The following is a 26,610-nucleotide window of genomic DNA, read 5'->3' on the forward strand; positions in this document are numbered from 1 at the left end:
ACCCCGGAAACGACCCGTCTGGACCCTCCTGCATCTGCACGTCTATTTTTTGCCAAATTTGGGACCCTGTTTCTTTGAACACTTTTCTGGCCGCATCCTCTTTCCTGTCTCCTCTGGGAGTCTGATGAGAGTCAGACCACCTATCCGAGCCCTACTGTCCGGGGCCCTGCCAATCTCCCCATTGTGCATGGCCATGGGTGAGCCTGGGGGGCGGAGGGGGGTGGCGGTGAAGGATTAAAGAAGAGAATGAAGCTGGGCCGGGTGGGACACTGCCCTCTGATTAGAGAGACAGCGCCATGGCCTGCAAGCCGAGTCTTTATTTTATAGCAGATTCCACAGGCAAAGTGAGGGCGTGGTCAAGGTGTTCACAATGTTCTCTCGGGGTTCGAGTCTCCTCAATTACATGCGCACATCACTCAGCCTCGTGGGAGCACATGTTTGGACCATACGGTCAAGCCTACAACTGTAGCCTTTGGCTATAACTGTGCGGGGACTTGCACGTGGCTTTGCCATGAGAGGATCGTGCCTTCTCGTTAGTCCGAGGCTTGAACCTGTGCCGGGAGCCGGTCCATCCTTGCTGTTTCAAGGGACCTGGCATATATGGCATACGGTTCTTAATATGTTTGCTCACCTTCTTGGCGCTGTGTTTTAACCAAAGTCACCTCTCCGAGAAAGGTTGAATCCCCAGGTAGGGATTTTCCCCTGAAGTTAGGGAGGGAATAAAACCCCTCAACTAAGTGCCAGGCGGGTAATTAATCCCTTTAACTACGAACAATCATGCTTAAACTACATAATCTTTTCTCCCTGGAATGGAGATAAGAAATGCCCTAACCTTTGTAATAGAGATTGATAGGATTGAATCAACTGGTATAAATACAGTTGTAACAAGACAGAAACACTCAGAACTTAGAACAGAATCAAGAAGACAGAACCTACACGGAGCCTGGAGACAGAAGAACTTCGCTGGAGAGAGCATGCCGGAGGATCCTGGAGAGGGACTGGCCTCAGAGCCTAGAGACAGAGCCTAGCGGGAGAACATGGCAAGGGATCCTGGACTGAACCTGACTACAGAGATTGGCAGGAGAACCTGACTGGAACCTGGACACTGAACCTGACTGGAGAGCCTGGACAGAACCTGGCTGGAGAACCTAGCGAGGGAACATGGCTACAGAACCTCGCTGGAAATCTGAAGCAGAACCTCTCTGGAGATCCAGACCAGAACTTGGCTGGAGATCTGGGCTAGAGATCCTGGCTAGGCTGCTGATCAACTGAACGCTGTCTCCGTGACATTCCTTCGTCGCCGACTCCGTCTACACCTTTGGGGACCCCTGGACCCGCTGGGGCTAGACCCCAGCAAACCTGTCCAAACGCGGTAGCCGCTCTCCACACCCCACCTGCCTGCTTTCTGTCGTGGAGGCTGGATACTTCTTACTCTGCCCCACGCTCACCGCCTCCTTCCTCTGTCCTCTCCACTGGGCTGCAGAGCCTGTGGACAGACTGCAAATGTTAACTCGGGTTACTACGTTGTTCAGCCCTAAAACTTCCATTTGGCTTTTCTTTCTATCTTCTATTTCTCTGCTGAGAGCTCCTATTTGTTCCAAGTTTCACCACTGCTCACTGAAACACTTGTGAGAGCTGCTAGGACCCTGTCCGGCGGCCCCGCATCTGTGCCGTCCAGGTGCCGGCATCTGCTGATTGCCTTCACCATTCGAGTTGAGACCTCCCGGGTTCTCGGTCTGACACATGATTTCTAGTTGGACCCCACGTTCTGGGTGTAATGGCAGGAGACTGGATCTTGTGCATCTCCTGCCTTGGCCAGCGTGGGGAAGCAGCCTGTTACTGCCACGCGGGGTGGAGGTCCGGGCCCTCCACCAGCCGCCTCTGACCCCCGAGGTGTGCGGCTGGCCACGCAGCTCCTTACTGCTGGGAAGAAGTGAGTTTTACATCTCTTTCTCGAACAGGTGGTGTCCCAGTTTCCCACGCGGCTTCCGTTAACAGCTGTGCAGGGGAGGGAGGGCGCCTTGTTACGAAGGAGTGGGATGAAAGTCCTGGCTCCCCACCCAGGGGGGTGAGGGGCACCTCACTGTCTCGGGGTGAGGGTTTAAGCCTACGCTCCCTTTGCCAGTGCAAGTGAGGCTACATGCTCCCCGTGGTGTTTGTCTAAAACAGGGTGGTGGCCGTCTACGGGTCTGTCTTGCTAAGTCGCCTCTTTCTCAGTTCTTGACCAGCTTCTGATGGTTCTTCCTTCCACCCCCAGTGGTGTTCTGGGCCAGGAGCTTCTGGAACATCAGCCTGAGAGGAAACTGCCCTCAGGCTGCTGCTCGGTCCGAGGCCGCGAGGCAGGCCGCCTCCGCCTCGTCACCTCTGGTCTCGCTGTGAGTTTCACAGAAGAGGTCAGGGCTGCGGCTGCGGGCACTCAGCAGGGCACCCAGAGATCGCGCTCCGGAGCCAGGAGTGCCATTCGCAATGTGCTGTTTTCCAGACGCCACAGGACTTGCATCGGGAGACAGAGAAGGAAGTCAGCGATGCAGGTTTAGATTTCAGAAGGACGCCCAGAATGCACTTGTGCCAACAAGAACGACAGTTAATGTTTACTAAGGCTTCACCCGCTGCTCACATCCCACGAACCACCTGACTTAACCCTCCAAGAAGCTCTGGCCAGGACTTCCTGCTGCCCTATTTTTCTAGGGACAATGGGCTCACTCCGGTCCATAGCAGGGCCAGGGTCTGGACCTAGATCATCGCCCAGAGCCCCTGACCTCCGCATGCAGAGACGCCTCTCCCCGGCCACACTCTCCGCAGGCCGGGAGGAGGCCTGGACTCGCCTGAGCTCTGCTGTCTTCAGTCCACATCACTCAGTCCGGGCCAACAATCCACAGCTTCAAACGAGAGTCGGCCCTTTATCTACAAAAGCCTCTCTTGTTGGCATTTCGTTAGTTGGAAACACTACAGCCATTAAAGACAGATAATATTAACCCTAATAATATTCTAGACAGGTAATATCAACTTACTCCTGATTGGTCAAACCCTGAGGTATATTATATTTTTCTACTTTAAATAACTAAATATTTTAAAAATGAAAGTTCCAGAAAAATGGCATGATTTCACATAAAATACAAGTGATTTTTCTTTTTGTTTTCCAAAGTATATAAATTTTATTTAATCTCTACCAGATCACAAGCTATAACTTCAGGTCTTGGTTTTGCCGCTGTGATTACGTGAGGCGACCATGAAGGGGTCACTTCACACCATGTATGCTTTTAGGGTAGATATTTCCTACAGCCGCTGCCAAGGGCAGGCGTTAGGAAAAGGGCGCTGCCTAAAACCACAGGCGCGCATGCGCACAGCAAGTCTAGCCTTTCCCAGCTATGGAAGTTTCCCTTTTTAACACCTTAAACAAACAAACCAACAAACTAACCCCACCCTCTTCCTTCCCGCCCTTCTCTAGTCTCCTGACCGTGACTCTGGACTCTCAAGCTGAAGACTGGAGAGTGCCCGTGGCCTATGGAATCGCACTCTGCCTGCAGACAGGTCTCAGAGGAAGCCTTGCTGACTGGGGAGAGGAGGAAGCTGCTAACTCCTCGGAAGGGCACGCCTGCTCCCAGTGCGGTGTGCTCTGCACTGAGAACATGGAGCCCCACGGGTGCCCGTCATCCGGGGACGAGGACGTGGCTATTTCTAGCAGAAGAGAAAACCATTCAAGGCTTTCTACTTGGGGGCATCTGGTCAGAGAGAAAAGTCACAGATCACATCATCAGAGCGGCAAGGACCTGGAAAAACTTGGTGCAATCTCACTTCACAAACGAGAAAACGAACAGAATTATTTTGCCCCAGTCATACCATCAGGGCGTGTAGGTCCTCGGACACTGTGACCACTGCACGCAAGTGTTAACTCTGCCCCCACCACACACGCCCGAGCACCCCGCTGTGAAACACGCAGGTGCTAGGACCTGTGTACAAACACCAATGATCAACGTTTACTGTATGTAAACCAACGTATCCATTTCCTATCTTCACATGTCAGTCTGCAGCCTTCAAACACAATCACCACTGTTCCTTCCATTCCTGAGCACTTTTCCCCGGCTCCTACACGGTGTCAAAGCGCCTGAGTCCAAGGGATCTAATGTCTAATGGGGATTTTAAAACATGGAAAAATTCCAGGAGTTAAGTCCAAGCTCTGTAAATGAATATTAAGACATTTTCACTTTTTCTGTTCTCTTCTCCATCTGAACCGACCTCGGTACCAAGAACAACTTGTGCCCTTCCCCTTGCTCTGAGCCGGGCCCTCAGTGACACTGTTTCCTTAACGGAGACCACACACGGCTTCGCACGAGCTGTTCTCGCTACGGGGCTAATGCACCGGTATAGTCCTTAGACTTCTGGCTGCTCATTCCTTCAGTAAAAACCTCAGGGACAGTCAACAGGGAACCATACGGGTTCCAACCCAGAACTGAGGTTCTACTCTGTTCACACATCGAGCACACAGTCCACTCACGATCACTATGCCGGGGTGTTCTGCCTGGGCTGCTCCCCTCGCCTCCCTCGGAGCGGGCACTACCTCTGCCCTCTCTGACCACGCGTCACTGCAATGGGAGCCCCCGAGGGCAGGCACTGGTGTCCATCCCGTTCACTGTTGCCCTTCCTGAGCCTCGAACAGTGCTGGCCCACGGCAAGCACATAATAGTCATCGACTGGATGGAAAAATGACGTTTGTGGAGGAGAAATTAAGGCACAAAGAGGTTACAAATCATGATCAAAGTCATAGTTACCGAGTGGCAGAGCTAAGACTCAACCACTGTTTTTTTCATGCATTATATCAAGGGCCAGCACATTTTTTCTATAAAGGGACAGAGAATAAATACTTCAGGCTTTGTAAGTCATTGGGTTGTCTCCGTCACAACTACCCAACTGTGCTGGGGCAGCACGTGAGCAGCACTGACAAGACTAAAGGAATGGCCATGACTGTGTCTCAAAAACAGGCCCACAGTTCATAGTCTGCCAGCCCCGCACTACATCCTCACACACTCGAGCAAAGCAGATCAAGGAGAAGCAGACACTCAGCTACTAAGGGCTCCATCCACGGCCACACGTGCTCTTTCCACGAAGCCTCGTGGTCTCCGTGAGGAGTCTGGCAAATCTGCTGTCACTCAGAAGCTGCTTCGGCACTTTTATGCTGCCGAGCAGAGCCTCACCCACTCTCTGGCATGGAAATGAGAGCCGGGACCTGGGCAGGCTGCTGGAGCTGCAGCGGACAGGCAGGTGTGAAGGGGTGTGCGCAAGTGCCCAGTATAGTTAATCCAAAATCTGTCTTCACAAGAAAGCTGACCTTCCATTAAGCACCGTGATCTGGAAACAATGCAGGGCTCCACCTGGAAGACAGGCAGGCCCGGGATTGGCCGTTCTGCTGGCCAAAGCTAAACACTAACCTGGTTAAACGTGAGGCTGAACATAGTCAATGCATTAATCATCAGACAGGGTAAGAAAGGGAATATGCAAGCTCGCTCCCAACTGTTTACCACCAATATTTTCCTTGGAACAGAAATGCATTTTATATATTACATGAACCTGTGAAAGACACATACCTGGTAAAATATTTGAACACATACCACACCAAGAATATTAAACATGAAATAGTCCACCATCCTAAAAGAATTCTGGGTTCACGAAAGTTTAAGCCCCCACCTGACTCCAGCTGTGGTAACCTCTACGTAACAGAAGCGAAACTGCACGTGATGCTACCTGGGTGACAGCCTTGATGATCACAGGCCATTCCGTACGCAACAAAGCATGAGAAACGCCTCCTTTTCAAATAAAGCAGGCTGAGTTCAGTAAGGCATCACTTAGGAGTAACAGCAAAACTTAAAATCCAAATCAGTAACTTTTCAAAATATAAAAGTAGGTTTTTGGATTATTTAAGATTACTCCCCCACCACACACACACACTAGCTCAATGGTGTCCATTATCTGGACTAACATTACTTGGCTCCAGAAATTCAACTCAACAGATTACTGAGAAATTATGTGCAAAATGATATGGGAAAATAAAGAGCTGAGGAAGGCACAGTCTCTCCCCTCAAGAAACTTTAAAAATCCCACATTTGTCTCAATTTATTCTTGTGTCATTTATTATTTTATTTTCCATACCAACAACTGTAAACCTATTTTTGCCCCACTCTGTACTTTAAAAAAAAATGCAAGCAATTTATGGTACTGCTCGTTCTGCACGAATTAGCCGCACTCTTCCATAAGGTGTCCCTCACCAAGCCTCGACTGCCCTCGAGTACAGCTCAAACTGACAGGAGGGTAAGTGCTGGATTTGTCCCCTTTATCACTGTCCGGAATAACGCACCGGTGTCTTGGTAATCCTCACACGTGATGACAGAGAACGCTTACACTTTCGGCGTCAGTGTGAACGTAAGGATTTGGTGTATCTGATGTGTTTTCATCCACTGCAGTCCCTGCTCTTTCTTCTTCACATCACCTAGTCGTTCCCCAGCGGACCGCCCCGCAGCCTTCCACACGCGCTAGCACACCCTCGTGCCCCAGGCACATCTTCCCGACTTCCTGCCCGGCCGAGAGCCAGCCATTTCTCTGCTGAGCCCGGGTTCTTTTCATTTTCATTTATTTAATTTTTAATCCTCACCCAAGGATATTTTTCCACTGATTTTTAGAAAGAGTGGAAGGGAGGGGGAGAGACAGAAAGGGAAAAACATTGGTGTGCGAGACACATCGACTGGTTGCCTGCCGCACACGCCCCACAGGCGGATGCTCTACCCACTGAGCCAAACTGGCCAGGGCAGCCCGGTTCTTTTTAGAGAGCAATGGTACTGAAAACACAGCTTTGATACTACAAACACTCGTTTTTAGTCTTTTCAGTGAACAAAACTAGGAAATACGTCCTCTCTGGAAGGAAAAAATGACTGCCCCTGAATTCCCACGGCTGTTTCCACTCTGCCTTTACACTGAGGGCTTACTTCTTCACTCTGGCATTCGTGGTACCGTGTTTAGGCTGAACAGCTTGCTCCCTGACAGCATAAACCTAACTGCTTATTTTCTTTATCCTACATGTGAAGTATTGACATGTACGTGCACAAAAGTGTGTAAATACGTAAGTACATGTTTCTAGGGGAACGGACTTCCCTTTATGTTGCTTTCCTGTCAGCATGGCTCTTAAAATCCCACAAAGAGATTTGTTGTTTTCATTAAGAAAATGCACTCCTACGCATCTCATGCAAAAATCAGTTTGTTGAGAATGAGCTGGTCAATGGACCGCCATCGAAGGTCCAGGGCGGGCACAATCAAACACAGTCAAGTCTGAACTGGACAGAACCTCGCTGGCTGCTCGCCCTGCTCAGGGCAGACGTTCCAGGCACTGGACACCGAGAGAACAACAGAACTTTGAGCAGCAGAAGCGTGTGAATGTCAGTAACTGCACAGCTTACTAAATATGTTTGTGGTTCTGGGATTCTGTTATTTGTTCCATCCAGAGAGTCTCATTTTAATAGTTTTGAATAAATTCTTTGCTTGTTTAAAAGCTTGTTTAGCTCCTCTTCCCCAAAGCATGCAAGGGTTTGATACCAAAAAAGAGAAAACCCTATCTTAGCTTAAATCTACCCACAAAGGGTGACGGGGGAAAGTCAACAAAACGGCCGCTGGTAAAGACAAAGGATAATAAACAGTGAGTCAAGTTTTGGTGTCGGAAGAGACGAGGCCAGACTGACCTGGATCAGCCAGATGCAAAGTGGGTGCCTCGGTGAGTCCGGCTCAAGGGTGGAGGCGGCGGGAGGGCGGCGGCTGCACACCCGGCCGCAGAGTCTGGCTGAGAAACCCTCCGCCAAACCCTAACTCTGCACCGAGCGGAGAGGCCCTGGGCTGGGAGCAGGAGGGATGGCTGCAGAGCTGAGGGGACCTCTGCAGAGTGGGGTGCCCCTGGTCAGCGGGGGAAGCTGCTGGAAAGGATGGCCACGAGCCCCAGGGAAGCTGCGCAGTCCCCCTCACGGAGGTTCTGGAAGGAGGTGCAGAGGGGCGCTATCTGTCCGGCAGGCTCAAGAGGTGAGGTGAGGCTGGGCGAAGAGTCGGGTGGTGGCCACTCGGCGCCATAAGCAAAATAAGAGCGAGGTCTGAGAGAGGAGGCCAGGAGAGCAGGCAGAGGGCGCGGGGGAGGCTGCGGCCCTGCAGACACGGCAGCCCTGCGTCCTGCGGGCTTGGCCAAGGCCTGGGGGCCCTGTAGCTCCCGCCTGAGGCTCCGTGCTCTCAAGGGGCAGTGAGCAGGCCTTCACTTAACCTCTCCAGTAGGTTCGGGACCTTAAGTGAAACGCTGTCTAGTGAAACCAACGTTACCACAGGCCAATGGATGAGACGGGAGGGAAGCTCCTACGCATCTCATCAGCTTCCAACAAGACGAGGTTACTGGCCTCCTGAGCACTAGAAGGAAGAGTCCTCGCGGACCACCTGGCTCCCCGGGAGGGCCCGCAGCTGACTACGGCCGAGCCAAGCGGAGTGCGAACACTCTTACTAGGAAACTAGAGTGTAAAGACACATTTGAAGGTGCCACATGGAAATGTGTGTGTGTGTATGTGTAATGAGCAGTATTAAGCAAAGAACATGGTGAAAGGAGTCTGTGCTTACACGCCCTCCTGCCTGAAATGATCTCCCCGCAGCTGTCACTGGCACGGAGATGAAGGACAGCCGCCTCCTCTCACTCCAGCAGGGGCAGCACTCACAGACGCCGGCGGGCCTCTCTGGGCCACGCACACAGAGGAAAGTCACCTAAGACCTGCCCTCGGAGGAGACAGACAGGCCAGTCGGGGAGATAGGCCAAGGGAAGCCAACGCAGAACCAGCTCCGGAGAGGACAGAGAAAGTCACCTTACCGTTTCCTACAACGTCAAGCCGGTCACTTTGGCAGTGGTTATGAGCGTAATGCTACCCTTGATGAATGTTTTGTTGTTCAGCTCACTTAAACCATAAACTGAAGGAAGAACATATGTTTAAGCAGGACATTTTTTTAAAATGAGAAAATCCTGGGAGTCAGAAGACTCTTAAAGGCTTACCTGGTCCTTCACCTGCTTAAAACCGGGACCACACCTCCATCATCCCAGACAGATGTGGTTTTGTAAAAAGCCAGATTAGACTTTAATCCATTTAAGTACAGTTTCAAACTGACTACACTTAATCAGCCTTCTGTTTTAGACACCGTTTAAAAAACATTTCCATCATTAGGGCCTAAATTTTCCCCCAAGTTTAATTAAAGACCACTTAGACAAGCAACCAACTCGTGCAACTCCCTGGGGTGTAGCTTAAAACAGATTTTTATGTAATTACTAATAATGACTGGGCAAAAGCAGGAAGAGGTGTATGATAAAAAAATAGAGCAACGAATTATATAAAATCTTTTATGCCCTGGATTCAGAAGGTTCACAAAAGGGAAAATACTTTCTAGCACCCATGTATCTTCACTACATTAATTTTCACCTTTTTAAAGGAGTTTTTAGCTATTATATTGCATTATCATTTTATCAATGATCATTTTTGTGCCTGCGCTGCCTATAAAAGTTACAGGGAAATGAAAAAGAAGCAACTGTGGCATTACATAAGAACTTAGGCAAGTTTAACTGTGAAAAAGTAATTCTAGTTAAGAATATTCACTTGTCCTTCCTACCATTAAAGATGTACAGAACACTCGCCCAAGGCAAGGCACTGTGCTGGGGCCGGGGAGAGAGTGAGGAGTGAAAAGCAGTCTGCAGCCCCTATGAAACGTATTTGAAATGGTATTTAATCTCTGCTCACAGTCCCCAATATAAATACGCTAAAGCAGTAAGGCAGTCCTTGAAATTCTACGGCAACAATAAAAAGCTAACTTTCCCAAAAGGTAACAATAACCAAGTACAACAGCCCAGACCCCGAAAGCGAAAGCAAGCGCTCATGGATTCCTGTCTTCCTCAGTCTTCCCCCACTCATCAGCCCTCCTACTTCCAGCCTCCTCACCACAGGGCGCCTCCTCCACTCTGAATGGCTCCCCATCCCTCCCACACCGATGCTCTTAGAGGAGTCAGGATAGGCTCGTTTATGCTGCAGTAACAACCAACCCACACAAATGTCAGTGGCTTAAGGAGGCTTATTTCTTGCTCATGCCATGTGACAGCAGTGTGCTCCTGGGCACATGACTACCGTCTCTGGCCCTCCGTTTCCCCGTCTGCGAAATGGAGGCAGCCACAAGAGAACCCACCGAGCTGAGGGAGAAGTCCGAGCCATGCGTTCCAGAGCAGTGACTATCAGCCCTCTGCTCTTCCCCGGAGGCTCTGCCGGTGCCTGTTCCTGAGCAGCCACCGGGCGTTCTGCTCCCATCTGGCCGCACCACGCCGCGCCACAGCTGCCTCACCATGGAAGCTACCTGAGCATAAGGAGAGCTCCTGACTCCACTGTTGAACCCCAGAGCTTAACAGAGAGTCTGGCAAATGGTAGACCCTAAGGAGGTGTCTGCTAAGCTAAAGGGAAGAATGTGGAATGATCACCCCTGTTGCTTGAATAAACCCCACGGGAGCTGGGTGGGTACACACACACACACACACACACACACACACACACACGCACACGCACACACTCAGAGGCGCTGGCCTGCACGGAGTCTGACGGAAAGCACGTGACTGCAGTCGGAATGTGCCTGCAGATGGCCAAGACTTGCCGTTACCCGTAAGGGTCCCGAGTCAGGCCTCGACGGAGCCAGGACCCCCAGGACCCGCTCCCGCGCCCAGGGAAGTCCGAGCACAGGAATGTGGTGATCAGCACACAACACCTCCACCTCGGAGAAGAATGCGACCAGCGCCACCCGTTCCTCATTCCTGTCCAAGGCCACCAGCCCCGCACAGGGTGTGCTGGGGGCAGCCCCACGGGGCAGCTGCCTGAGATGAATTGTTCTACAGATCGTGGCTGGGCGATAGCCACACAGATACAGGCTCATGTGGGAACTCCCCGAAACATCAAGAATCTGTGCATTTTATTGTATATAATTGGGGGGAGGTGTGCAAGCCACGGACACTCCCAACTGCTCTGTACACCTTCGGTCTCCTCGGTGCCTACGAAGGGGGAGGGGAGGCACGGTGACCAGCGGGTGAACAGTTAGGTGGCCCGGCCTCTGCGATATTACTGACTGCTACTCCCCCGCTGAAAGTGCAGCGCCACCTCCCCGGGAAGCCCTCCCTCAGGCTTCACATGGCCACGTGAAGAGGGGATCCTCTGCCCGTCCCGCCTGTCACCTCCATCATGAAAACACACTTTCCAGACGGCACCCCATTCCCTGGCGGGCACCTCCTCCAGTCCGCTCACACCTTCCCGCCAGCACTGGGCAGGCGCTGGGCACAGTGGGCGCCGTGGGCGTTTCTCGGCGGTGGTTTTCAGGCTGCCGTCAGAGACATGAGATCCGCTGCCTACAGAGATGCTGAGTTCCATCAAGTCTCAGGCACTCTGTGAAGGCTAGACTCCTTCTTTCTTGGAGCCGTGCACACGTGCGATCCTGATGCATTCTAAGGCCAGAAAAGCCACGTATTTGCTGGCCCTCGATGTGCACCGTACAGACCACACCACTGGCCCCAAGCACAGCTCCCGCACTCCGCCCGTGTGAGGGCACACAGGCCGGTGCGTGCTCACGTGAGCACTCGGCAGCCCCCAAACCACATCTCACAGGTCACTTTCCGAGCATGACACGCTGCGCCAACCCCACATCTCCAGGACGATGCAACACAGCAGAAGCAGCCGGAAGCTGGTGTGATGCTCCGCGGGAACTCAGGCTTTTCAAGGTCTGTAATTGGAATCTAATGTTTGGACCAGAAATCCTGACGTACAACCCGACATGGAGATACCTCCGGCCCCGAGTATGTGAGCTCAGTGAGGGGAGGCTGGCTGGCTTCTCCGAGCTCCGACACGGATCTGAAAAGGCTGGAGCCCGCATTCAGCCTGAGGACCCCGCCAGCGTGTGCTGTGCTGACACTTGGCGGTTCGGGCACCCCCGCTGGCAACAACCCGTCTGGAACCAGGTGGACCCACTTGCAGATGAGGGAGCCAAGGCCAGGCAGGAGCAGCTCAGGGCGATGAGGGAGTGGTGTGTGTGTGTGTGTTGGGGGGGGGGGGGGGCAGGAAGTGTCAGGGGTCCCCTCACCGCCACGCGGCCTTCCCGACGTCACTGCTCGGTCGCAAACAGCTAAGCCGGTCTCTGCAGCACCGACTCCGGTGAATCTGTGAATCTCACACAGAGGCTCAGCTCTGTGTCTTCACCTTTTTACAAATTTAATAAAATGACTAAACAGTATTCACAGACACCTAATGAACGCCCAGTTAGTAAAAAATGTAGCCTCCATGGGTATGACTGATGGGAGAAAGTGTACCAGTGCTTAATTTTCTAAGAAATACAAGCTAAATTATTTACAAAAAGTACAAAAGAGAATAATGCATAAAAGAGAATAAAATACCAGTTACTTTACATGAGAATTCTAAGCACAATTTGATGGCAAGGTCCATAGAGTAAAAGCCCTTGAACCCTGTGCCCACCTTTAGCCACGCTGCCTAGTGCTCGCTCTCCTGAAACTACCAGCAGCGCTTTCTCAAGACTAAACACAGCTCTACCCGCAGGAGAACCGGGAAGGGCACACGGGTGGACATCCACGCCTCCCTTTCGAACATTCTCCAAGGACCCCAAGGGGAACAACACAACTCTAAATCGGACAACACGAAGGGCCCCGCCCCGCCCCGCCCCCAGCCTCGGCCACAGTCCCAGCTCCCAGCCGCAGGCTTCCTGGGCCTCTCAGCGCAGCTGGAGCTGCGGGGGAAACAGAGGCAGCATCCCAGCGGGCAGTGGAGGGCCGCCGCAGCGCCTCCATGGCACGGAACAGAGCAGCTGGCACTCCCCTGTGGGCAATGAAGCTCTGAGATGTTGGGTGGGGGCTGGGGAAGGAGGGTGAAGCTGAAAGTTGCCGGGGTTGAAATTCCAGCCAGCAAGACACACCCGCAGCAGCCTTGCTCCCAGAGGCCTGCCAGTCTGACTCTTCCTGTCAACACCCCCCACCCACCGCAATGCTCAGCCGCCCCAGCCTCCTCCTCTGCACCCCAACCCCCAGGCTGTCCGCTCTGGAGCGCAGGTGTAGACCAAAGTCATTCCTTGCCCCAGAAAGGAGGCGGGCTCCGCTTTAGAGAGCGCCTGAAGCGTGTTCGTCTTAGGGTGGCCCTCGCCTCTGCTCTCAGGCACTGACAGGGGTGGGGGTGGGGGCGGAATTAAGAGAAGGAAACTCAGCTCCAACCCCCACCTCTGCCACAGAAATGATTTATTTTTTAAGTTACCTGTTGGATTTTTCCAGTGGGTGAGTTCGATGCTGCCCTGAATCTTACCTAGTAAATAGCGATGAATCATCCCCAGAAATTAGTCTCACGTTAAACCAATTATTCAAATGCCGGAGAGGAACGCAAGCTGAGAGCCACATGGGGAAGGATTTGTAACACAAGAGGCACAACAACACAAACAGTTCAGCCACAAAAGGACAACTGTACCCCCCCCACCACACACACACACACACAGTCGCTGCTGATGCCACCCGGCGGCCGCCTGCGGCCCAAAGGCCTCCCAGAAACTTCAGTCACACTAATCCTGGAAATAGCCTTTAAGAAGGTCGTCACAGCTCTATTGCTATTTTCTTTTAATGACAATAGTCTACTGTAGTCTACTGTTTTTCTTTAATTAAAGAACATCTACTCTCTGCTTATATGTGTATATATATTTGAAAATGTCAGTCAAGGCTGCACAGAATATTAGTTACTTATAAACAGCCTGGTTAAGCAGAGAACCCTAAAATCCGCCTGTATGTGCGCACCTGAAAGGCTGATGTGGGCATCCTGCCCCCTTTCACGTGCCACACAGAAACCACATCTGTGATCCTTGCTAGAAAGCTGGAGGGAACCTTCGTGCCTGTGGCTGCCACGTTCCCGAGTGTCACCCAGGCCGGGCCGACACCACGTGGCCCAGCAGGGAGAGAGGAGCCGGCGCTGGGAGGCCACGGAGCCTGGGCAGGAGCCCGGCCTCCTGGTTCCTACGTGGCTCTCCCCCTGACTGGCTGTGTGTGATCTTGGGCAAATTATTTAACCCTGATGGGCCTCAGTGTACAAATCTGTAAGATGGGGACAATAACACTACCCACTCTAGGAAACACACCATGTACGCAGAGGGCTCCAGCGCCGTCCCACAGTCAGCCCGCACAGTGCTGGCCTCTCCTGTGACTGTTCATTTTAGATGCAATTTATCAGTCATTCATTTCAGACGTAGACCCTGTCCAGGGTCTTAAGTTTTATAATTTCCATTTTTTCGATCTAACTAAGTGGCCCAGATGACTGGTGCCTTTTCTCCAACGTAGATAAGCACCCACTACTGGCAGCATGACCCGTGGGAGCAAGTGCGTGGCTCCAGGGCTGACAGTGTGGGCCTCGCCAGGAGGCGGCCGGGGCTCTCCTCACCATCTCACCACGCTGGCTCTCAGGAAAGACAAAAGTGTGCCACATAAACATGGACACATTGAAAATGTTCCCTCCAACGTGTCCTGCACGTTCACACAGATCTGACTGAGGACAATGACAGGTTGATAGTGCGATTGAAAACAGGGGGGCTGGGCGGGCTGTGGAGGAAGAACCAGCCCCTGTGCCCACGCGGGGCAGCGCACCTGCCCACAGCAGCCGAGGGGGTCTCCGCTCCGCGGGCTGCGTGGCCAGCAGGCCCTGCACCCGCATTCCCGGCCCCGCGCCCAAGGAGAGCCAGCGGGGCGTGTGCTCGCAGGCGGAGAGGCCTGCAGGGACCCACCTTCCCCGCATGGCTCCCACCCCCAGTGCTGCCTGCTCTTGGCCCGAGGCTCTGCCCTCGGCGGGCGCCGGAGGCATCACACTGAGAAGAATCGCTGCTGGAGGACGCCTGGCGTAAGGAAAACACTGGAATTTAAACGTTCTTTTCCCCCAAATGAAAACTCCCCCTCCGCCCCGCTGAAGGTAAGAGCGCCAGTGGCGGGGAGCAGGCAGCCGGGGCGGGTCTCACTGTAAACCCAGGCCGCTCAGCTGTCTCCCGGCAGCTCTGCTGACAGGACGCACTGTGTGCCTCAGCCCTGCAGGGCGCAGGGGACCCGGTGTCACCCTGCCAATGGGCAGCCTTTGCATCACCCAGGATGACAGGGAGGAAACGCCAGAGTGGACAGGAGTGGAGGTATCTGGGAACCAGCCAGGACAGCCCCTGAGGGCAGGGCTTTAGGACCCTGTGGGGTACAAGTCAAGACGGTGGCCTTCAGCCGGCCAAGGCCCCACTGCAGGCTGCCACTTCCCGAAACCCCGTCCACGGCTTTAACGAGGCTGTGGCTGCCCGGGACCGGAGTGGGGGCCGCAGGGTACCATGGCCACAAGCAGGTAACCGAGTCCACGTACACTGTCGCTGTGGTGCCAGAGTCCTGGTCAAGAAATGACATTAACATAAAAACTGGGCTCCTAGGACCCCAGTCTAGCCCCGGGCCTATGGCACTGCCCGGGAAAATGGTCCCCAAACAGAAATCACTGGAAGAACCACAGAGAGGAGGAGGAGGAGGAGAAGGAGGAGGAGGAGGAGGAGGGGAGAGGGTGGGGTGGGGTGGGATGGGGAGAAAAAGGAGAAAAATAACACCCCAAGGACTAGAAATAATGAAAACCAGCTGAAAGAGGGAGTGAGGCTAAAGCAGGCACAGACCATGCAGTGAGGGACAGTGGACGCACGGTGAGGGGCAGCGGACGGGAGGAAGCAGTCGGGATCATTTTGAGATGAAAGATGCTCTACTGCCATCTCCTCACTCGAAACTCCTTCCCTGAAGTTCAGAGCCCATCAGTGCGGCCGACACAGCCCCGCTCTCCAGCCCTGTGCCCCACCTGCCCCTATGCAGCCCCACCTCCCACCGCAGGCCCCAGGAAGTCAGCACACAGCGGTGACCGCGCCCCTGCTCCCGGCTGCGCGGTCTGCAAGGCCGGCCTCGCCTTCATCCTTTAAATCCTAGGCCCTAGCGCAGTGGTTCTCAACCTTCCTAATGCCCTAGAGCAGGGGTGGGCAAACTTTTTGACTTGAGGGCCACAATGGGTTCTTAACCTGGACCGGAGGCCGGAACAAAAGCATGGATGGAGTGTTTGTGTGAACTAATATAAATTCAAAGTAAACATCATTACATAAAAGGGTACGGTCTTTTTTTTTTTTTAGTTTTATTCATTTCAAATCTGGCCCTCGGGGCCGTAGTCTGCCCACGGCTGCCCTAGAGGCGCTCCGTGAAGGTCCCCAGGGAGCCACTCACACCAGGCACTTAGGCTGCTACCGAGTACTTTTCACACCCGCTTGTTCTGCTCCCTGAGCCGGACCATCCTTTTACACCTGCCCGCCCGACACTGGGAACTCTGGGGCAGCCGAGGGCACACCCCTTTCCATTCCTGCCTGCGGCCCGGCTGGTGCACAGCACACGCAGACACCGATGCGAGGAGCTGGACTGGGAGCTCTGAGCGCCGTGCCAAGCAGCACGCCCATTCCTATTGGAGTTAAAATGGTCCCCGACTTTAACTGCAGCACAGCAGCAGATTGAAATTCAAACTGAAAGCCACAGCTTGAGACTAAATCTCACTCTTGGTCCCTCAGGGTGTGATGGGTATGAAATTAAACTCTATCAGAAGAAGAAACACAAGAGGCTTTTGGGAGGGGGGGCAGGAGGGGAGGGAGGGCGACTTCTGATGCTGATGGAAAAAAGTCTTTTATTGGAACGAGACTTTGATCCTCTTAATTTTCAGTGCTGCCCGGGAAAACACACACACAACTAAATATGCTAGAGATCAAACTGTTTCAGATGCGTGACAGGCAGGTCCACTTCATTTTCTTTGAAAAGGAGAGAACTCTCCAGCACATGAAACAGGAGCACTTTCCTCATTTAACCAAAGAAATGAGCCCGGGGAGACAGGAAGACATTTCACAGCGTCAAAGCACTCGCGGAGCCTTCAGCACACACACACTCAGCAAAGCCAGGCGCCCCAATCGGAACACCTGACCATAAGGGTCGAATTCAAACTGTTCCTTTAAAGGGGGGAATAGTGCTATAGCCTGTGTATTTCTCCTCTCCTAATCTCTCTCTCTCTCTCTCACCACCACCACCACCACTTACCATCCCCATCTCAGCTATTGTTTGTTAGCAGATCTTATGCTAATGTTTTAGTTTCTAACATCGTTCAATTAAAAATCTAATTAAAGTTATAACTGTTAAAGCCAGGCCTTGGCCAAGGAAGGTGGACTACTGTGAAGGCAAAATAAAGAATCCCTTCAGTCACCAATGAACCAAGCAGTTCTCTTCCGATCACAGCGAAACGCAGGAATTCTAGACACGAGTCCCTTTCCCTTTTTATTAGTATCTTCTTCTTATTATTAAATTGATTCACATTCACTATAAAGACTGCAAAAAGTATATGGAAAAAACACGCCCACCCTAATGTTACCAGCCAGAGATCACCGCTACTACTATGACAGTGTTTCCTTCGCTCATTCTGCCACGCACCCAGGTATCTGCGGACCTTAATAAACATGTAACACAGACACGAGGACTTGAAGCAGGCCTCTAGGCCGCATGCTGTGGCCGGCTCTGAAGTCCCCTGCCCGAGCCCCCGTGAGCGTGGAAGCCGCACAGTAAGTGTCCCTGAAACAGGGCTTTACTGGGTGCAGATCCTGCTGCCATAACTGGAAACATTTCCAACCAGGGAAACAAGGCTGAGGTCAGCGTAACCATCACGGACTGGACTGCATGCTGGGCACGTCTTACACCCTGACCTCATGTGCGCCTCACCCACTTGGCCATGACGACTAAAATGACTGTTCTGGGTTGAGTAACCTGAGTCACCGAGAGGCTAACTAATCCGCTCAAGGTCACCCAGCTATTATCCAACAGAACCTAGGTTTAAACCTATTTGGGCTGATTTAAGCCCAACTCCCCATTTATTTATAGTCAAATCTATGATAATCCTTTTTTTAATATGTTTATATTGATTTCAGAGAGGAAGGAAGAGGGAGAGAGAGATAGAAACATCAGTGATGAGAGAGAATCACTGATTGACTGCCTCCTGCTCGCCCCCTACTGGGGATCGAGCCCACAACCTGGGCATGTGCCCTTGACTGGAATCAAACCTGGGACCTTTCAGTCCACAGGCCAACACTCCATCATGAGCCGAACCAGCTGGGTCATCATTATTTCTAACTTATAAAACATTCTTGCTTATTCGGAAAAACCGATTAATGTTGTTACAGATTTCTGGCTCCATCTTTAACAGGCTGTCTGACTCAGCGCCCGGGTTCTGCTGGTCTGTGGCGGGCGAGGCGAGCCTTCCCGTCACCAGCTCCTCTCCCACTCACTTTGTAACGAGCTCCTTTTCTCCGGATCCCGGGGCCACCCTATCATGTTAGCTTCTCCGGGGCCTATTTCTCCTCCACTAGCCTATACTTTTCTGTGCATCGTCAACTGTTTAATTTTAAAAAATACTTTAATACTGTTAAAAGCAATTCCCCAATTCTTTTCATTTTTCCAAATTTCTGGGGTTTTTTCCCTCAGTAGATTTTGGCAGCTCTAGCAATAAATACATGAGTCTGAAAACAACTAACACCTTTACAGGATTCTGCATTCCCATCGGGACAGATGCAGCGCTCGGTGATGCGGCCCGCCTGTCGGGGTGCTTCCTGCTGTGGATCCTGGGACATAATCATTGTCACTGTGAAACTAACGCCACTGCAGCGCCTGTTGTCCACCGCTCCCCACGCGGCACAGGGAAGAGCACCGAGCGCAGCCAAGAAAGGGCTTCCAGGCCCCGACAACCTGCTGGGTCGCCGGGGCCCAGGGACTCCGCGGCGTCCTCTGGGCATCGAGGAGCCGTGGCTGTGCTTCTCAGAAATGTGCACGCCCCTGAGAGGTTCCCTCCAGGAAGTCGAAGGATCCATCCAGAAGGCTCAGACCAGAGACAGCCCAGCAAGAACTCAGATGCAATCTCTGTCAAGAACGACTTCTCCGTCGGTCCCGCGCGTGCGCCGCTTTACAAAAGGCGTCCGTCCGCTCTAGGAACTCAACCACGTCGGTCAAAGCTCTCCAAGGGCAAGCCTCGCCTGTCTGCTCTGGGTGAATGTGGACACTCCAGGGAAAGCCTGGCCTCTAGAGTCAGCATCCAGCCGGGTGTCGCTCCCAGCAGGGGACTGAGCTGCTGGGAGGCTTCGGTTCGTCAGTGACAGGGGTGCTCGTCCACTGCCCACACCAGGCGCGGGCAGGTGCTGGACCAGACACGGGTCCACCTTCACGGAGCTCACAGCCTCGTGAGCCAGAGCGAGCGGAGTGGGAGCGGGAGCAGCACTGTTAGTGCTTCCGATGGCAGGAAGCCTGGTTAGTAGGCCACAGTCACAGTAACGACAGCTGTAACTGGTTACGTTTTATCTACATATTTAGCACGTTCCTTCCTTTTAAATCATGTTACACCTTTTCTGTAAAAGAATAGGCTGATCATTCCACAAGATACAGAAAGGGGTCTTTGGGTCCTTAAAAAAAATTTACAGCTGCAACAAACTCACCCCCGAGATGTGTCCTCCGGTAGGAATTTTAATTTCATTTACTGTAACAGGAACTGCAAGTTCAGGAAGCAAATGGTGACAGCTTGATGTATGAATTTTGACATATTTCTTGAACTGGGATTACATTACAAAAGAAAGTGGAATTCTCAGCAAGTCAGATCTTGCCTATACACTCAATCTTCAAATCAATATGCTGAATTCTATACAACTCGCTTCTGACAGAGGAAAACAGCCGAGAGGCCACGGCCCCGCCATTGCAAGGTTGCCCGCGCTCTCAGAACCGAGCTAGAGCGTTTTGGTGTCCGCACAGAAACACTCAGCTCTTTACTGAGTCCCACCAAGGAGAAATCAGCTCCGAAAGCATCTGTGGTGAAACTGACAAGAAAAAAAATGATTCTCCGCTGAAGAAAGGGCTCATGTTTGCTCTCACTTGACTTCCTCCGAGAAGGCCCTCTAGGGAAAGCAATGTACACAGACCAGGGAATGTGAGAGCTCCTTCAAGCTTTGTGAATACCAGAAATTAGAGGAACATTCATTTCCATTTGAAAACGTTATTTCATTTTTATCGCATGTCTTTGTTTGAAAATGCAGCCAGGATATTTTATAGTAAAATACAGACTACTTGAAAAGGGGGGTTGTGTCTTATTGGCTGTGTATTTTCAGAACCTAAAACTGTGCTCAGTATGCACCAGACAACAAATATTCTAAAAACAAACTCTCATTCAAGAAAACTGTACTGAATGCCTACTGTGTGGCAGGTACAATTTAATCTTGGGAACAACAAAGGGGGTAAAACATTTTTGACGAAAAAGGCATCACAGAGATTTCTCACGTATATAAATGAAACCGACCTTCATACAGATAATTTTGGATCAAAGTGGCCAAATAGTTGTGTTTACATAATGAACTTCTCACACAGCACCAACTTATTTCTAAAATGAAGCGATGCCTGTACTGAAAGCTGTGTGCATGCATGTTTGGCCACATGGAATCAAACACACATGTGCATGCACAGAATCTTTCTATCGGGAGGAGGAGAGAAGAACTGAACAGCACCTCCATGGACCCTCTGGCGGAGAGGACTCAAGCGCAAACCTGGACAGCTCATCTCAGCCAAGACCACTTCTCTGGGGAAAAGAGGTGGATAAACTAGGTCACCTGCCTGCCCATGTGAAAAGAACACATGCAGCTTTATGAAGAAAAAAAAAGTTTGTTTTTTTCCCCTAATAAAGCATTCACTTAAAGAACTTATGATAATAGCAAAGAAAAGAAGAATGGGGAAGAAAAAAGCAAACCACACATTCCTTATTCTAACAAAGCAGCCAAAGAATGCTTTCTCCGTGTTTACAGCATAATACCATGTGCCTCTCCCAACAGAAACCAAAACAGCATCTCCATTTCAGGCCCCCAAAGGTTTAAAGGAAAGCTAATCACCAAGATGGAGAAGGAGATGCGTGAGTGGAGCACAGAACAAGGGAAGAACAGAAGTCAGTGAGCGCCTGCCTGCGGGGCCGGTAAAGGGACTCCATCACCAGCTGGACTTACAACTCAGGACGCACCGCGACCCACCACGTGGGCTGACTTCAGGGTGAAACCCACTGCCGAGCACGCTCCGTCTGAGGCCAGGCCCCTGCACGCCCCTGAGGACAGCCCGAGGGCACAAACACAAGGCAAGAGCAGACCTTCCTGGGCCTGGGGAGCTCCTGGAGTCCAGCTCCCGTGCCCGCTGAGGGGTGCTCCTGGCACAGCTGGCCCAGAGTTCGGCATGGTTCACCTGCTCCGGCCTGCCAGGGCTCCCAGCGGAGGTTCCAGCTGCTTGCGCTCCTGCGTGAGCTCACCTGCGAAGGAGCCGGTCTGCTCTGGAGCACGCGGCTCGGAGCAGCTTTCCCTCAATAAGCAACAGCTGAGTTAAATCCCTGCCTCTCTGTCTTGGGTCTCACATTTTAAAAAAGACGGTAATTACCCTTCCAGCCTTGTCCAGAGCTGTCACATGGCTCCAGTGAAGTAAGAGCAGTGACAGGGAAGGGCCTCAGAGTCTCAAGGGCGCTCTCCAGGTGGGCACCACACTCCATGCATCAGTGAACTTCAAGCACAGAGACCCAGCTGGGCTTAGCTGGCTTCTGATCAAAAGGCAGAGCAATCGGGTCATGTGTCCTCAATAATTTTGGAATTCCAGTTCAGAGGCAAGGATGGTGTCTAGATGCTCCTAGAGTGACAGGTTCACTGATGGAGACACCCACCCGTCGCATCCAACAAAGGCCCCCACGCTGGGAATGCCCTGTGAAGAGGGGAGGAACTGAGACGGCTCATCACCAGAGCGCCAACCTTGACCGAGATGGGCCTTGAGCCGCCTGGCTGGCCTGGGGACCTGAGCGCGCCCGCCCTCAGCACCTTCAGTGTGAAGTCCGAGAGGAAGCCCTCCTGGGAGCTCGCGAATGAGAGGCCCTGGTGCGGGGCGGGGGAGCAGGAGCTCACAGACAAGCCTGGGTTCGCAGAGCCCCGCAGCTCACAGGCTGAACGGCTCTCCCTGAACGTGGTAAGCAGAACCTGCTCTGCAGGGCTAACTGCAAAGACTAAATGACAAACCCCGTCCCTCAGTGAGCACACGCTGGGACGCACAGACACTAACCAGGCCCTCAGCCCGTCTCCTCCCACGTGAAGGAGGAACTAGGTCAGGCCGGACGATACAAACCCTCACTCACATCTTCAGTCTCAGGGCAGAGACAGAGCTCCGTTTCCTGTGGGTAGAAGCGGGACCAACCCTGCAGGCGATACAATGAGAATGAATAGCCTGGCGATAAAGACCGGCTATGCCATCACCGTTTTTCCAAAATCAGAGCCAAAGGCATCTGAGTGCCAGGGAGCTCCTTCCTTTGAATGAGCCGAGCCAACACCTGCCACCCCAGCTGAAATCAGGATTTGACTGCGAGAACAAAGAAGCTTCCAGCACATTCAGAAAAAGACTGCTGCTGTGTCTGCTTCTTGGGAAGGAGACGACAATCCCTCCCCGAGCAATGCTCTCGGCTGAAGGCCTTTGTTGGCTCAGGGGAGAAAGTGGGAGAAACAGAGGCATTCCGCCCCTCAGTGAGCCAGCTCCTTCACAGCCTGGAGAGTGTTTGCTCAGAACTCAGCAGAGCTATTAGCAACGGCCCACGGGCAGGAGCACCCGTGGTCTTCCTGGGCCCGCGACCTCCCGGGGCAGCCTTGGACACACTCCATGTTTACCCAGGGTGCAAGCTGAGCCTGCCTTCAGTGAGTCACTCCATAAGCCTTTGAAGGGTTACTACATTTATTCCTATAAGAGGCCAATCCAAAGCAGCAACAAAAGAACAGTTAAACACAAGAAAAAACACCTCCTTTGTGCTCCTCGAGAAAGACAGTCTTGGTCATTAAAGAGGTAAAGAGTTTTATTCTGTATAAACTTTCTCTTACAAAGATCAGCCCAGTAATTTTCCAAGGGGGGTTAGTAGTCTTCCACTCATACCTGCTTGACGATGAGGAGTCATCGAAGTAGTGCACACACACAATAAAACCAGGCTGTCGGGCATTTGGTTCTGTGCCATGTGCTGTCGGGGTTATTCTACTTACGAAATGCTCCAGAATTTGCCCCAGAATTTAGCATCTTAAGATCAAGATTTTATTTTCACTCTTTCTCTCCTCTGTTCTTTAGACTAGATGATTTCTATTGATCTATCTCCACGTATACCAACATTTTTTGTTGTTGTTGTTAATCCTCACCTGAGGATATTTTTCCATTGATTTTCAGAGAAAGTGGAAGGGAGAAGGAGAGACAGAGAGAGAAACATCAATGTGAGAGACACACATCGACTGGTTGCCTCCCGCACGAGCCCCAACCAGAGCTGGGGATCAAGTCTGCAACCCAGGTACGTGTCCTTGACAGGAATCGAACCCAGGACCCTTCAGTCCATGGGTCAACACTCTATCCATTGAACCAAACTAGCTAGGGCCCAACTCTTTATTTCTGTCATCTCTATTGAGTTGTTAAGCACATTCAGTAAAAATTTTTAAATTTTAGTTTGGCTACTATATTTTCCAGTTTTAGAATTTCCAATTGGTTTATATTTTTATAGTTTCTATTTCTTTGAATCATGCTATCTTTCATGCATTAAAAGGATATTTTCCTTTACATCCTTGAGCACAGTTATAATTGCTTTCAAATCCTTGTCTGCTAAACCCAACATCTGTGTCATCACATAGTCAATCTCTGTTAATTATCTTTTTCTCTTGAGAATTTTCCTGTGTGCCAGTGAGTCTGGATCCTGGCCGCTGTAAGTGCTATGTTGTGGGAACTCAGCATTCTATTACTCTAAAAAACTGTTATGTTTGTTTTAGCAGGCAATTATCTTAGTTGGACCTTAACTGTAAATTCTTTAGGGTGACCGTTCAAATCTCAATACGATTATTTCATCCTTCTCTGAGCTGCGTGGTGCCTGACCCACGTGTGATTCAGGCCTCAGCAGGGATGCAGGCGGTTAGCACAGAGAACTTGGGGCTTGCTTTATCCTTTCCAGGATTACCTCCTTCACCTTCCAGTGGCTGTGGCTGCTTCAAACTGTCTTTCAGCCCTAACCGGTTTAGCTCAGTGGATAAAGCGTCGACCTGCGGACTCAAGGGTCCCAGGTTCGATTCAGGTCAAGGGCATGTACCTTGGCTGCAGGCACATCCCCAGTGGGAGGTGTGTAGGAGGCAGCTGATTGATGTTTCTTGCTCATCGATGTTTCTAACTCTCTATCTCTCTCCCTTCCTCTCTGTAAAAATTCAATAATATATTTAAAAAACAAAACAAAAAACTGTCTTTCATTCTTTAAACTAAAAGGTCTGTAGGTTTTCCATCAGAGTTTTAACTGCCCTGCATCACACTCACATACACACACACACACACACACACTGTGCCTTCTTCCGTGTGTCAATCCAACTCAGAATCTGCCGTTGGGTCACCTTAGAGTGTCTTCACTAAGCTGTCTTTTGTCCCGAGTTTATAATTATTTGTGGGAAGATCACTCCGATAGTAGCTTACAGGGCCATTAACAAAAGCAGAACCTACAACTCAATCCCCTCCCCCCCAATTTTCACTTTTTCTCACAATGTTGTGGGCTGTGAAGTCAGGAAGAGCTTGCTGGGCAGCTACTCCTGATTCACGGGGCGTCAGCTGGCAACTAGGAAACCGAGATTAGTGACTTCCAAGTTGGAGTCTCGCTCACATGTCTGGTGCCCTAGAACTGATCTCTCTCTGCCTCCTCTCTGCATCTCCTCCTCCAGGGCTGCTCCACATGGACTTGGCAACTCTCAGCACAGTGACCGCGGGCAATCTGCGCTCTGACATGGTGACGGCTTCTGTGAGGCAGGCACGGGGCCCGCCAGGCAGTGCGGGCCATCACAGAGATGGTGCTGGACCACTCCCACCATATTTTGTTGCTCAAAGTAGTCAAAGAGCTCTAGTCATCCAAATTCAAGAGAATGGGGGAGTGGCAACGTCACATTGCAGGAATACACGCAGAATGATGGGTATTTGTGTGGCCATGTTTGAAAAGTGGAACCTGCCACACATATATTCAGTATTTAATGAAGCAAAACAGAGGCTACTTAAAGTGTTAGGAAGATACAGGCAGTAGTTCAACATGAAGCATGTGGTCTAATTCTCCTGCCATCATTTTTACCACCTTCTCATATTATTGATATAATTACCTCTAAGCTATTCAGCACAAAATAGGTTTCTAATGCAATCTACTGAGTTTCCAGAGATTTATTATATCCATTTCAAAACTCCTAGAAGAAATGCTTACGTTGCTATAATCCAAGACGTAGGGCACAGATATAAATTAAAATGTAGCTGTTTTTCTTAAGATAATGTCAGTAACTGCTGTTGCCTGGCCAGAGCGGCTCAGTGGTTGAGCGTCGCCCCAGCACTGAGAGGCTGCGGTTCGATTCCCGGTCAGGGCACATGCCTGGGTTGCGGGTTTGATCTCCAGTCGGGGAGCATATGGAAGGCAACTGATCAGTGCTTCTCTCTCACATCAATGTCTCTCTCTCCCTCCCTTCCTTTCCTCAGGTGAGGATTAAAAAAGTAATAACTACTGTTTATTGTGTCTACTATGTGTTAAACAATTTCTAGGCTTTTTAAATACCTGTTTTTATTGACTATTGTCTGAGGACGTTAGGTTGTTTAAATGCATAGGTTTAGGACGAAGATCAACAATTTATAAGAAAGGAGACTGACTCAAACACACTAAGGACAAATACAATGCAAATTACAAAAATACAAACCCTAATACAAGTAATTATGGCATTTTATGTTTATCTGTGGGAATATATATACACACATATATACATATCTCAAGCTACTTTCTAAGCACTGTAAGCTTTCATGCCAAAAAAGTGATTATTTTCTGATTTTAAATATTATATTCTAAATGAAGTCACGTATGTCTTATACATAGTAAGAAACAATCTTACCTTGTCTTGGTTATCTTTATTCTTGTAACACATATTTCCGATCAGACGAATGAGATGAGACCTAAAGCCCTCAGCCATGTTTTTGACGTCCCCTTCTGCTCTTATGCAAGCAGAGGTATTGAAGATGTCCGTGGTGTCGTTGGCAGTTACATGAATCAACCGTAAAAGATCTGTAACAAAAACAACAAACTTCATTTTCCACAGAAACATTTTTAGTATGTTGTACTAGTTTTCCATAAATGAATCTAATTTATGTTAATGGATTAATATCAAATACAGGTTGAATACTGAAAGCTTCCTTTAAATAATGATTAACAGGCTCTTCTATTTTTGCTCTAAAATTTTTCATGAATGGTTTTGGGGACATAGGCCATAATGACGACCCCAACTTGGGCTTTCCATTTATCCACAAAGAAAAGTTAGCTAAACACTTTCCACCATCTTTCTTAGAAAAAGATTCCCAATTTCAACTTCTTTGTGGAAGAACGGCTGTGAGGCCCACTGTCAGCTGCGTCTAGAGACACCACC

At 50.9% G+C, this 26,610-nt stretch overlaps 1 protein-coding gene across 2 annotated transcripts in view; it reads right to left on the reverse strand.

Moving 5' to 3' along the window:
- ATXN10 (ataxin 10) overlaps window positions 1–26,610 on the reverse strand; it is a 128,155-nt gene that overhangs the window by 41,237 nt on the left and 60,308 nt on the right. For both annotated transcript variants that reach the window (XM_059681380.1, XM_059681379.1), the window contains exon 9: window positions 26,083–26,252. In XM_059681380.1, coding sequence (XP_059537363.1) covers window positions 26,083–26,252 — 170 coding nt within the window. The remainder of the gene's footprint in view (window positions 1–26,082; window positions 26,253–26,610) is intronic.

This window comes from Myotis daubentonii, chromosome 2, assembly GCF_963259705.1.
Source record: "Myotis daubentonii chromosome 2, mMyoDau2.1, whole genome shotgun sequence".
Lineage (NCBI taxonomy): Eukaryota > Metazoa > Chordata > Mammalia > Chiroptera > Vespertilionidae > Myotis > Myotis daubentonii.